At 39.7% G+C, this 13,267-nt stretch overlaps 1 protein-coding gene across 2 annotated transcripts in view; it reads left to right on the forward strand.

The window, feature by feature from the left end:
- The window catches only part of OPHN1 (oligophrenin 1), a 495,334-nt gene that overhangs the window by 453,928 nt on the left and 28,139 nt on the right, over positions 1-13,267 (forward strand). For both annotated transcript variants that reach the window (XM_046673421.1, XM_046673422.1), the window contains exon 20: positions 9,615-9,762. In XM_046673421.1, coding sequence (XP_046529377.1) covers positions 9,615-9,762 — 148 coding nt within the window. The remainder of the gene's footprint in view (positions 1-9,614; positions 9,763-13,267) is intronic.

Genomic DNA, 13,267 nt, shown 5'->3' on the forward strand with positions numbered 1-13,267 from the left:
CTTCAGCTCCCCTCTCCTTTGCCCTTCTCTCCAAGGAAACATGAGTTTAAGTCCGTTTTAGAGTTGCTAATAGTTAGAATAGTTACCATTTATTGAATGCTTAATATGTTCCAGACTAGGCTCTTTACATATATTTTCTCATTCAATCATCACACCAACCCTTTGAGGTAGATGGTATTATTACCCTCATTTTGCACCTGAGATTTGCAAAGTGCAAACTGATCCTCAAGTTTGAGGCTCATATATTTTAAGTACCTTGCCCAAAGTTGCACAGCTAATAAGTGGCAAGGCCTCAATACAACTGATTCTAACTCAAAGCTGACTCTTTAATCTCTATGTTATACTCTCTTTTCCCATTTCTAGTTGGAAAAGGAGTAAGTGAGAAAAGGTTCTATTATTGAATAAGCCTTGAGGGGCCTGGCAGCCCCAAGTCATTCATTCATTATAAAAATTGTCATTGAGCTACTGCCCTTTTCCTGGTGCCCCAGTAGGGTCCTAACTTCTACAGATGAATGAGACAAAAATATCTACTGTTATGAAGCTCATGATACTGGCAGGGAATTTGGACCAACTAACACTCAGGATACAATGTGATGACTAGTGTGATGAAGGTGTACATCAGATGCTATAGGAGCACATGGAAAGGGAACATATCTCTGTTTTGGGAGTTAGAGAAGGCTTCATACAGTGGATAATGCATGAATTGAGTCCCAAAAGTTAAAGAAGGTGGATTAAGTAAGATACAGGCTAACTTCCTGTAACAAAGAGAATTGCAAATTCAGTGGCTTAAGTAAGTTAGAGAGAAGTTCATTTCTCTCTCATGTAAAAGTCCAGAGGTGAACAGTTCAAAATTGGTGGGGAATCTCTGCCATCCTCACCACTTGACCTCTATCTATGGATCCTAGATACCTGTTTCAGTTAGCCTCCATTTACCACCCAAAGAGAAGGGAAAAAGAGACAGAATGGAATGCAGAAAATTGTTTTATAAAAATATGATCTGTAAGTTTGCACACATCACTTTCACTTGCATTCTATTGTCTATAACTTAAATACGTGGCCTTACCTAGCTGCAGGGGAGGCTAGGAAATGTAGGCATGGGTATGCAACTAAAACTCAGTGACTTCTATTAGTAAAATAAAGAAGAGGGGAAGGATACTGGCAAGCAACTAGCAGCCTCCGTCATAAGAGGGAAAGATATTCTAAGCATGGAGAACTCTGTATGCACACAGGAATGAGAAAACATGGCATGTAAAGAACTATAATAATTCAATATGGCTGTAGTATAGGGTGAATGTAAGAATACGGGAAATGAGACTGGGGATTGCAGGCAGTGGCCAGATTATGCGGCACGTTGTGTCTTGTGTGCTACCTAAGGAATTTGGACTTTGTCTCGAAGATAGTGAGGAGTCACTGAAATATTTTAAGCAGAGGAGTAACATAGTTATATTTTGAATTTAGAAAGGTCACTCTATCCATAGTTTGGTAGACAGATTAAACGAAAGACTGACAGGAGGCATAGAGAACAGTTAGGAGACCATTGTAGTAATATTAGAGAGAGATGATGAGGTTCTGAACTAAGGTAATGACAGTGAGCAGAGAGCATAGATTAGAGAGATATTAAGGAAACATAATTAATAGAACTTGATGACTAAATGGATGTGGGATGTGAGAGAAAGGGAAGATACTAGGATTATAATGTCCAGATTTCTGGCTTGGAAACCAGCATTGTTTTAAGTAATAAACAGTTATAAGGAAACAGTTAAATGTGTTTAGTTTTGGAAATGTTGAGGTTGAGATGCTTCTAGGATATCCAGATGGCAGTATTGAGCAGGCAATTAGATATATTGGTATAGAAATCATTAGAGAAAGCTGGTAGTGCAAGCCATGACAGTGAATGAAATTGTTGAGAGGGAAAATGAGTCTAGAGTAGTGAGATCATTAGAGGACTTAGAGCACAATCTTAGGGAAGATCACATTTAGGAAAAGCCAGTGAAAGAGACTGAGTGGTGTTCAGAGAGGTAGGGATATGGTTATTTAGAAAATTAAAGGGTAAGGCATTTTTAGAGCAGGAATGTCAACTGTATCAAGTGCTGGAGTAAAGTGAAAATAATGATTGACAAATACCCATTGGATTTGGCAATTAGGAGATTACTGGTGATCATTGTGGAAAGAGTTATAGGAGAGTGATGTGGGCAGAGACCGGATTGAGAAGCAAATGGGATGTGAAGAAATGGAGGCCAGGGGATTGTGGAGTGACATCAACAAGATGGCAATATAGGAATTTCTAGCACCAGTCTCTTCCCTAAAACATCAGTTTGAACAACTGTCTGCACACAAAAATACTTCACAAGAACTGAGGAATCTAGGTGAAGGATTACAACATGTGAGTGAAGCACTGTAATAAGAAAAGACACATTGAGGAGGAAAGATATAGTCACATTACCCCTATCATCCCTCCCCCACACCCTGGCAGCCCAGTGTGGAGAGAAACACACTCCCCATGGAAGAAGAAGAATGAAATAAGCACCTGACTTCACCAAGGACCCCAGTGCTGGCCTGCCCCAGCACCAAGCCAAGTCCTGCAGACCTAGGTGTCTCCCATGGCCCCAGGCTCTTGGGAGGCTCCTGCAAACCCAGGCCCCTTGCCCACCCAGGTATCTGCCAGCTTCTGTGGTCAGACAGTTCCTGCTGCCTTAGACAACTCCTGTAGCACCAGGTTCCCAGCAGGTTCTTGCAAATCCAAGTTCCCAAACCACACTGACATCACCCAGCTCTCACATCCCCAGGGAACTCCCAAGGCACCAAGCAGATGGTGGGCTCTCACAAACCCAAGCTCCTTGCCTACCCCAGTGCCAGCCATTTCCCATGTCACCAGGTCCCAGTGGGATCCTGTGTACCCAGTCTCCTGGCCCATTCCAGAACTAGCCAGCTCCCACAGACCTAGCCTCCAGACTGGCTCCTGCCGACCCAGCTCCTGGCCCACTTCAATGCCAGGAGTACCCCTACAGCTCCGACTCCAAGTGGGCTCCTCTAGACCAGGCTCCTGGCCCACCTCAGTGCCATGCCAGCACCTGCAGCCCCAGCCTAGCTGCTGACTCTCACAGACCTAGGCTCCTGGCCTGCCCTAGCATCAGTCTAGGCCCTATAGACCCAAACCCCAGGCTGGCTCCCAAACCGCCAGATTACAGGCCAACTTCAATAGCCCTAGGTTCCAGACTTGCCTTAGTGGCAGGCCAACCCCAATGGTCCCAACCTTGAAGCCAGTTCCTGTGAAACTAGACTCCTGGCCTGTCCAGCACCAGAACAGTCCCTATGGACCCAGATGCAAGGCCCACTCCAGTGATCCCCCAAACCTGGTCTGCCCCTGTGGACACGGATCTAGGTTCACCCACGTGAACCCAGATCACAGGCTCAGCACTGCAGACTCAAGGATCAGGCCCACACCAGTGAACCCAAGCTCCAGGGCCACACGCTTGGACCCAGGACCCAGGCTTGTCCCTGTGGACCCAAGCACGAGGCCTGCCTACCTGTTGACCTGGACACCAGACCTGCCTGCCTAAGGACTCCAACAGCAAGCCTCCCCAAAGACACCACAAGATGGCCCACCCAGAATCTCATTATAGGCTGGCTGTTGAAGGGCATTGCTTGCTGAAGCCAGTCTGTCAAGACTGGAGAAGATGCCTACTTTGTCAAATGCATAGACACCAATCCAAGGCCACAAGAATCATGAGTAAAGGGTGCATGATACCACCAAAGGAAACTAGTAAAGCTCCTAATTGACCCTAAAGAAATGAAGACCTAGAAATGGTCTGACAAAGAATTTAGGATAAGCCTCTTAAAGAAATTTAGTAAACTACAAGAAAACGCAGATAGAAAACTAAATGAAATTAGAAAAACAATACATGAACAAAATGAGAAGTTCAGCAACTAAACAGAAACCATTAAAAGAGAAACAGAAGTTCTAGAGTTGAAGAAATAGTGACTGAACTGAAGAATTTAATAGTGAGCTTCAACATCACACTCAAGAAAACAGAATAAAGAATTAATGGATTAGAATACAGGTAATTTGAAAATCATCCAGTTAGAGGAGCAAAAAGAAGAAAGGATGAAAAAGAGTGAAGATAGTCTATGTGAATTATGAGATCCATTAAAAGAAGCAATCTATGCATTATTGGAGTCCCAGAAGTCCCAGAAGGAGAAGAATTGGAGAAAGCTTATTTAAAGAAATAATGGCTGAGAACTTCTCAAATCAGGGGAGAGAATTATGAAGCTAAGAAGTCACCTCAAAATGTCAAGCCAAAACAATCTTCTCCAAGACACATTATAATGAAACTAATATCAAAGGCAAAGAGATAATTTTAAAAGAAGCAAGAGAAAAAAATCCCTCACATATAAAGGAACCCTTATAAGGCTATCAGCAGATTTCTCAGACGACACAGACACTTTGCAGGCCAGGAGAGTGCTGGATGATATATGCAAAGTGATGAAAGAAAAAAACTGCCAACCAAGAGTAATTTACCCAGCAAATCTGTCTTTCAGAAATGAAGGATAGATAAAGACTTTACCAAACAACAAAAGCTGAAGGAGTTTATCAACACTAGACCTGCCGTATAAGAAATACTGAAGGAGTTCTTCAAGCTGAAATGAAAGGATGCTAATTAGTAATACAAAAATATACGAAAATATAAAACCTACTGGTAAAGGTAGGTGTATAGTCAAATTAAGAATACTCTAATACTGTAATATGGTGATGTGTTAATCATATAGTTCTAATATAAAGGTAAAAGGATAAAAGTATTAAAGTTAACTTTAGCTACAATAATTTGTTAATGCATACACAATATGAGAAGAGGCAAATTGTGACATCCAAAACATAAAATATGGGCGGGAGGTGTAAAATAGTAGAGGTTTGGTATGTGGTTGAAGATAAGTTGTTATCAGTTTTAAGTAGACTGTTATATCTGTATTTTTGTTTATGGAAGCCTCATGGTAACCACAAAGCAAAAACCTACAGTAGATACACAAAAGATAAAGAGAAGGAAATCAAAATATACCATTATGGAAAATGATCAATTTCACAAGAAGAAACACAGCAAGAGAGGAGAAAAAGAGCAAGGGAATTACAAAACAGCCAGAAACAATTATTAAGATAGAATTAGTAAATCTGTACCTGTCAATAATTACTTTAAACATAAATGGATTCAATTCTTCAATCAATAGGCATACAGTGGCTGAATGGTTTAAAAGTAAGACCCAACAATATGCTGCCTACAAGAGACTCACTTCAAGTTTAAGGACATACATAGGATAAAAGTGGAGGCATGGAAAAAATTATTCCATGCAAATGGAAACCAAAAGAAAGCAGGGATCGCTATACTTATATCATACAAAGTTAACTTTAAGCCAAAGACTGTAACAGGAGAGAAATAGGGTCATTAGACAATGACAAAATAGTATATTCATCAAGAGGATATAACAATTGTAAATATATCTACACTCAACATTGGAGCAGCTAAATATATTAATCAAATACTAACAGATCTGAAGGGAGAAATAGACAACAATAAAATAATAGCAGGAGACTTGGATACCCAACTTCAACAATGCATAGATCATCCACACAGAAAATCAATAAAGAAACATTAGACTTGAACTATGCCTTATACAAAAGGAACATAATGAATATATATGGAACATTCCACTCAACAGCAACACAATACACATTCTTCTCAAGTGCACATGAAACATTCTCTAGGATAGATGATATGTTAAGTCACAAAACAAGCCTTGGTAGATATTAAAAAATTGAAATCATACTAAGTATCTTTTCTGGCCACAGTAGTGTGAAACTAGAAATCAATAAGAGGAATAAAACTGGAAAATTCACAAATATGTGGTAATTAAACAACACAATCCTGAAAAAACAATGGGTCAAGGAAGAAATCAAAAGGGAAGTCAAAAAATATCTTGAAACAAATGACAATGGAAAAACAACGTATCAATACTTGTAGGATGCAGGAAAGCAGTTCTAAGAGGGAATTTTATAGTGATAAACACCTATATTAAGAAAAAAGGAAGATCACAAATAAACAACCTAACTTTACACCTCAAGAAACTAGAAAAAGGAGGACAAACTAAGCCCAAAGTTTGCGAAAGGGAGGAAATAACAAAGATCAGAAATCAATGAAGTGGAGACCAGAAAAACATAGAAAAGATCAATGGCACTAAGAGCTGGTCTTTGAAAAGGTAAACAAAACTGACAAACCTTTAGCTAGACTAAGAAATAAAGAGAGAAGACAAATATATAAAATCAGAAATGAAAGAGGAGACACCATAGAAATACAAAGGATAATAAGAGACTACTATGAATAATTGTACACCAACAAATTGGATAACCTAGAAAAACTAGATAAACTCCTAGAAATATACAACCTACCAAGACTGAATCATGAAGAAATAGAGAATCTGAACAGACTAATAAGAAGTTAAAAGATTGAATTAGTATCAGAAATCTCCCAACAAATAAAAGCCCAGGACTAGATGTGTCAGTGGTGAATTCTACCAAACATTAAAAGAGTTAATGCCAATTCTTCTTAAACTTCAGAAAAATTGAAAAGGTGGGAATGCTTCCAAACTCATTTATAAGGCCAACATTACCCTGATACCAAAGCCAGATAAAGACTCTACAAAAGAAAAAAAAGAACTATAAAGTATATGTGATGAATATGGATCCAAAAATTCTCAATAAATACTAGCATACCAAATTCAACAGCACATTAAAAGGATCGTACACCATGATCAAGTACGATTTACCCCTAGGATGCAACAACATCTTTGCTGGGATGCAACAAGGAGGACTCAACATGTGCAAACCAATAAGTGTGATACACTACAGTAATGAAATGAAAAATAAAAATCATATGATTATCTCAATAGATGCAGAAAATGCGTTTGCCAAAATTCGATATCCTTTCATGATAAAAACTCTCAACAAATTCTGTATAGAAGGAACGTATCTTACCATAGCAAAGACCACATACGACAAACCCACAGCTCAATGGTCAAAGGTGGACAGCCTTCCCACTAAAATTAGGAACAAGACAAGGGTGCTCACTCTCACCACTCCTATTCAACATAGTATTGGAGTGCTAGACAGGGAAATTAGGCAAGAAAAAGAAACAAAAAAACACCAAAATTGGAAAAGGGCTATGTTTTATTTCTGGTAATTTTTTATTGGATGCAAGACATTGTTAATTTTACCTTCTTGGATTTGGACCGTTTTTGTATTCCTCTAAATAATATTCTTGAGCTTTTTTTTCTGGGATACAGTTATTTGAAAACAGCTTGATGCTTTCAAGTATTTCTCTTAGGCTTTGTTAGGCAGAAAAAGAAGAGTGTTTAGGTTTAATTTTTCTTCACTAATGAGGCAAAACTTGTCTGTGTACTCTACCCAGTGTCCTATGAATTGTTTGATTTTCCACTGTGGCTGGTGAGAATAGGAGTCTTCCAGGAACTGTGTGATCTTAGATAGTTGTTCCCTCCAATTCTGTCATGTGGCTCTTGCCTCACACATATGTATTGATCACTACTCAGCTAAAGTCTTAAAGAGGACCCCTGCAGATCTCCAGAGCTCTCTGTGCAGCTATCTACTCTCTGGTACTCTGCCCTGAAAACTCTCAATTCCTTGCCCTCCCCATTCTTGCAACTCAATGTCTTCAACATAGGAGAGACTTCTGGGCTCCCCCTGGGTACCATTTCCTGCATTAAGGCCTACAGGTTCTCTCCAGGCTGTAAACTGGGACAATCACGGAGCTCACTTCATTTGTTTTTCCTGTCTCTCATGGGTCACTGTCCTTCATTGCCAGATTTCCAAGGCCTTGAAAACCATTGTTACATGTATTTTTTCTAGTTTTTTAATTGTTTCAGGCTGACAATGAAAATCTAATCCCTTTTGCCCTATCTTGGCTGGAAATGGAAGTAACCATTATGGTCTCTTCAGAGGACAATTTGGCCTTTTATATCAAAATTTTAAAGGTGTTTTTCTTTTGGCCCAGCGATTTGAGTCACTCTCCTAGTTGCTGTAGATATAGCAGTGAACATGATGATAACACTTCCATATAACTTACAATTGAGTGGGAGGACAGAGGAAAACCAAAAAAATAAGCACAATATACCATGTTAGAGACTAATAAGAAATGCTAAGGAGAAAAAAAACTTAAACAGAGAAGGGGGATAGGAAGCAATGGGTGGAGGGAGGCATGTCAAAATTTTAGATACATTTGCCTCAGTGAGTGAAAGACTCACCGAGAGGAGTCTATTTGATCACAATCCTACTGGAATTGAGAGGGCAAGCTATAGGGATATCTGAAGGAAGAGCACTCCAGGTAAAAGTACTGAGTTCAAAGGCCCTGGTGTATTTGATAAATAGCAGCAAATATTTGTAACAACTACTACAGTGCCTAAGCAGATGCTCACAAAATAGTAGTTATTTAGAATATTATTACTAATGGTGGTAGAACCAGAACTATGACCTAAAATTGTACCATCTCAAAACTCATCTGCTTGCTGTTATGTTATATTCTTTCTTCCCTACTCCATGAGACATTGAGACATGTACTGCCTTGTGATTATTCTTGCATTTTTCTCTATCGTTGCCCAGATTTTACACAGGCTTGTCTTGTGTTCTGAATCATGTGACTATGCAGCTTATGTTGACTCTTGCTTGATAGAATGTTGGGCTCTGACATTTCTGTTTGCACTAATCATTGGGGTTGATTTCATTATTTCTCTGGACAATGGTCCCCTTCCTCCCTCACCACATGTGTGTGTCTTCCAAAAGTGTGTGTGCTCTGGCCCAAAAGGTCAATCTCCCATGGACAGGAAGATCCTCAAGTCCATATGAGACACTATATAAAAATTCTAATCACAGCTCCACCCTCATTCATCCAGCACTTTTTACATCTTTCAAGGCACTTTGTTTTTAACCTTTCTTTTTTGAATGAGTAATGCATATATGGTATGAAATTTTAAAAGATAAAAATGATATAGCAATGAAAAATAACTTTTCCACCATCTTTTCCTCAGCCACTCATCATTCCTATCTTGAGGCAAACAATATAACCAGTTTCTTTGGTATCCTTTCAGAAACAATGAGTGGACATGGGTGTTTTTAGTCACTTTCCACACCCCACCCCTACCCATACAATGTATCTTGACTACACTTTTCACTTGATTCTCACAACACCCTGTGAAGTAGGTGGTTCTCTCCCCGTGTTACAGATGAGAAAGCTAAGGCTCAGAGATGGGAGGTGACTTGCCTAAGGTTTCCTAGGCTGTAAGTGGAAAATCCAGTACTGATGTTGCAGTTTTTGTCTGCATTCTTTCCTCCACACTGAGAAGTACCAGGTCCTGCGCCTATAATATGATAGGAGATCTCTAAACACTTGCTGGAAGTGAGAGTGATTAAGAAAATACCCCCAATTCCTGGAGTCATATTAGAATTGCTATGGCAGACTCTAGATGTAATGCTGGTGGGCATTGACTGGTAGTTAGCATTAGGGAGACAAAAACTTGATCTTTCTTATTGTTTCCTGGAACTATTCCCGCTCTTACAGATCTATTCAGGTCCACCTGAGGAAAGTGCTGCACCCCCAGTGCCTCCGCCTCGAGTGACAGCAAGAAGGCACAAACCAATCACGATTTCAAAGCGCTTGCTGCGGGAAAGGACAGTTTTCTATACTTCTTCCCTGGATGAAAGTGAAGGTCAGTACTGAGATTCACCCTTAGCTTCTTAATGGTGATTAGACACAAAGAAGATATCAAAGGATAGAAGTGGAGGTGTAGCCATTTTTCTTCATGTAAGGGTAGACTTTTCCTGGTTCCTGGGCCAGGCAAAGCAAGGTTTGTAAAATTTGTGCCTAGAGAGCAAATTAGTATTTTGGTAGTGGATAGGACAGGGATGTATCTGTAAATCCAGCTACCGTGATCCCTTAGGAGACCAGTGGAGGACCGAAAATGTTCTTAGATCTGAACCTCAACACACTGAAGTGGGTGAGCAATGTTTTCTGAATGTTCTGAGATTTTAAATTCAAATTCAGCTAACATGGAGGAGTGACATCAGCAAGATGGCTGAATAGGAGTTTCCAGTGCTTTTCCCCTTACAGTAGCATCAGTTTGAACAACATCAATTTGAACAACCATCCATGCATGAAAATCCCTTCATGAGAGCTATGAAATCTAGCTGAGAGATTACAGCACCTGAGTGAAGCAAAGAAATAAGAAAATATACACTGCAGGTGGTAAGAAGGACATTTTCATATTATCCACATCACCCTTCCCCTAAGCTCACATAGCACAGTGCAGAGAGGGATACCCTCCACATGGGGGAAAGAGAGTGAAGTAAGCACCCAGCTTCACCTTGGAGCCAAGTACCAGGCCTACCCCAATGAGCTTCAGTGCCAACTCGTCCCCCCATTGACCCAGGCTCCAGGCTGGCCACCACAGACCCAGGTTCCAATCCTGCTCCAGAACCAGGCCATTTCCTGCAGTCCCAGGCTACAGGCCTGCCCCTATAGACTTGGATTCCAAGCATACCACTGCACCAGAGTGGCCCCATGGCCCTAGGTTGCAGGCCAGCCCCGGTAGCCCTAGTCTCCAGGATGCAATCACAGACCCAGCCTCTAGGCCAGCTCTCTGTGGACCCAGCCTCCAGATCTGCCCCAGTGCCAGACCAATTCTCTGGCCCCAGACTCTAAGCTCACCCCTGCACATCCAGGTTTCAAGCTTGCCCACCCACTGACTCAGGCACCAGATCAGCCTGTCCAAGGACTCCAGCAGCAAGCCCACCTGTGGAACACACCAGCTGGCTTGACCAGAATCTCTGGTTGTGCTGACTGGTAAAAGGCTTTCCTTGCCAAAGCCAGTCTGTAAAGTCTGGAAGATGTGCGTACTTCTTCAAATAGACAAACACCACCACAAGGCCACAAGGATCAGGAATAATAAGGGAGATAAGACACCACCAAGGGAACAAAATAAAGCACCAGGAACCAACCCTAATGAAATGGAGACCTATAAACTGTCTGAGAAGAAATTCAAAATAGTTGTCTTAAAGACATTCAGTGAACCAGAAGAGAACATAGATAGACAACTAAACAAAATCAGGAAAACAATACTTGAGAAATTCAATAAAGTGGTAGAAACCATAAAGAGCCAAACAAATTCTGAAACTAAAGAACACAATTACTGCACTAAAAAATTCAGTAAAGGGTTTCAACATCAAACTCAACCAAGCAGAAGAAAGAAGCAATGAGCTCTCACTTGAAATTACCCATTCAGAGGAATCAAAAGAAAAAAGATTAAAAAAGAGTGAAGAAAACCTGAGACTTATGGGACATTGCTTAATGAATCAATATACACATTATGAGAGTCCCAGAAGGAGCCAAGAAAGAGAAAGGGGTAGAAATCTTATTTAAACAAATAATGACAGAAAACTTCTTAAATCTGAAGAGGGAAATGAACATCTAGATCCATGAAGCCCAAAGAAACCCAAATAGATCAAACATAGAGATGTTCACCAAGACACATTATAATAAGATTCTAAAAATTCCAAGACAAAGGGAGAATTTTGAATGCAGCAAGAGAAAAGTGAGTCATCACATACAAGGAAACCCCCATAATACTATGAGCAGATTTCTCAGCAGAAACCTTCAGGCCAGGAGAGAGTGGGATAATATATTCAAAGTAGTAAAAGGAAAAGGCTGCCAACCAATAATACTATATTTGACAAAGCAGTCCTTCAGAAATGAAGGAGAAATAAAACTTTTCCAGACAAACAAAAGCTGAGGGAATTCATCACCCCTGGACCTGGTTTACAAGAAATGTTCAAAGAGGTTCTTCAGGTTGAAACAAATGGACATTAATTAACAACATGGAAACATAGAGAAGTATAAAAATCATTGGTGAAGATAACAATGTAGTTAAATTTAGAATATTCTAATACTGTGACAGTGGTGTGTAAATCTCTTTTGACTCTAGTATAAAAGTTAAAATACAAAGTATTAAAAATAATTATTGCTACAATAATTTGTTAATGGATACACAATCTAAAAAGATAAATTATGATGCCACCTCCTCTGTGAAGGAGAAAGTGGAAGGGAACATTGAATGCCTACTTTGTTGTTCCATAATCTCATTTTTATTAGATAAAAATTCATTTATTTGTTTATTCACAATATCCCCAAATACACACCAGGGAATATAATCTCTATGCTAACAGAAATTTTTTTCTCACTCTGTATCCCTAGTACCAGCACAGTACCTGACATATTGTAAGCCCTCAATAAATGTATGTGATAAATGAATGAACTGGGTGTTAGTAGACCTGTCTAACTTCATCTTGGCCACGAGCTTGCTGAGTGACTTGGGCTAGTCATTTCCCCATTCTGGGTCTTGGTTTACCCCTCTGTGTGATGAGGACTTCATGCCAGAAGATCACCAAGAGACTCACCCAGTCTAGTTTTGTTTTTTTACTTTTTTAAATGAGATATAATTCATATGCCATAAAATTCACCCTTTTAAAGTGTATGTCAGTGGTTTTTAGTATATTCACAAGCTTGTGCAGCCATCTAATTCTAGAATATCTGCATTACCCTAAAAAACCCTGTACCTCCCAATAACCCCCCCCCCAACCCAATCCCTGGCATTCACTAATATACCTTCTGTATCTATGGATTTGCCTATTCTGGACATTTTATATAAATGCAATAATACAATATGTTGTCTTTTTGTGACTGGCTCCTTAGCATAATGATTTCAAGGTCCATCCATGATGTAGCATATATCAATACTTCATTCCTTTTTATGGATAAGTAATATTGCAGTATATAAATATACATTTTGTTTACCCATTCATCAGTTGATGGACTCTTGGATTGTTTCCAATTTTTGGCTATAATGCTACTATGAAGATTTGTTCACAGGTTTTTGTGTGGATGTATGTTTTCAATGATCTTGGGTATATACCTAGGAGTGGAATTTCTGAGTCGTGTGTTCACTCTGTGTTTAGACTTTTGAGGAACTATTTAGCGGCTATTTTCTAAAGCAGCTGCACCATTTTACTTTCCCACCAAAAATGGATGAGAGTTCCAATTTCTCCATATCTTTGCCAACACTTGGCACTTCATTTTTAAGTAAAAATTCTGTATTTTTAAGGTGTACAACATGACGATTTGATACACACATTACAAAGTGAAATAATTACTACAGTCAA

Source organism: Equus quagga, chromosome 10 (genome assembly GCF_021613505.1).
Source record: "Equus quagga isolate Etosha38 chromosome 10, UCLA_HA_Equagga_1.0, whole genome shotgun sequence".
Lineage (NCBI taxonomy): Eukaryota > Metazoa > Chordata > Mammalia > Perissodactyla > Equidae > Equus > Equus quagga.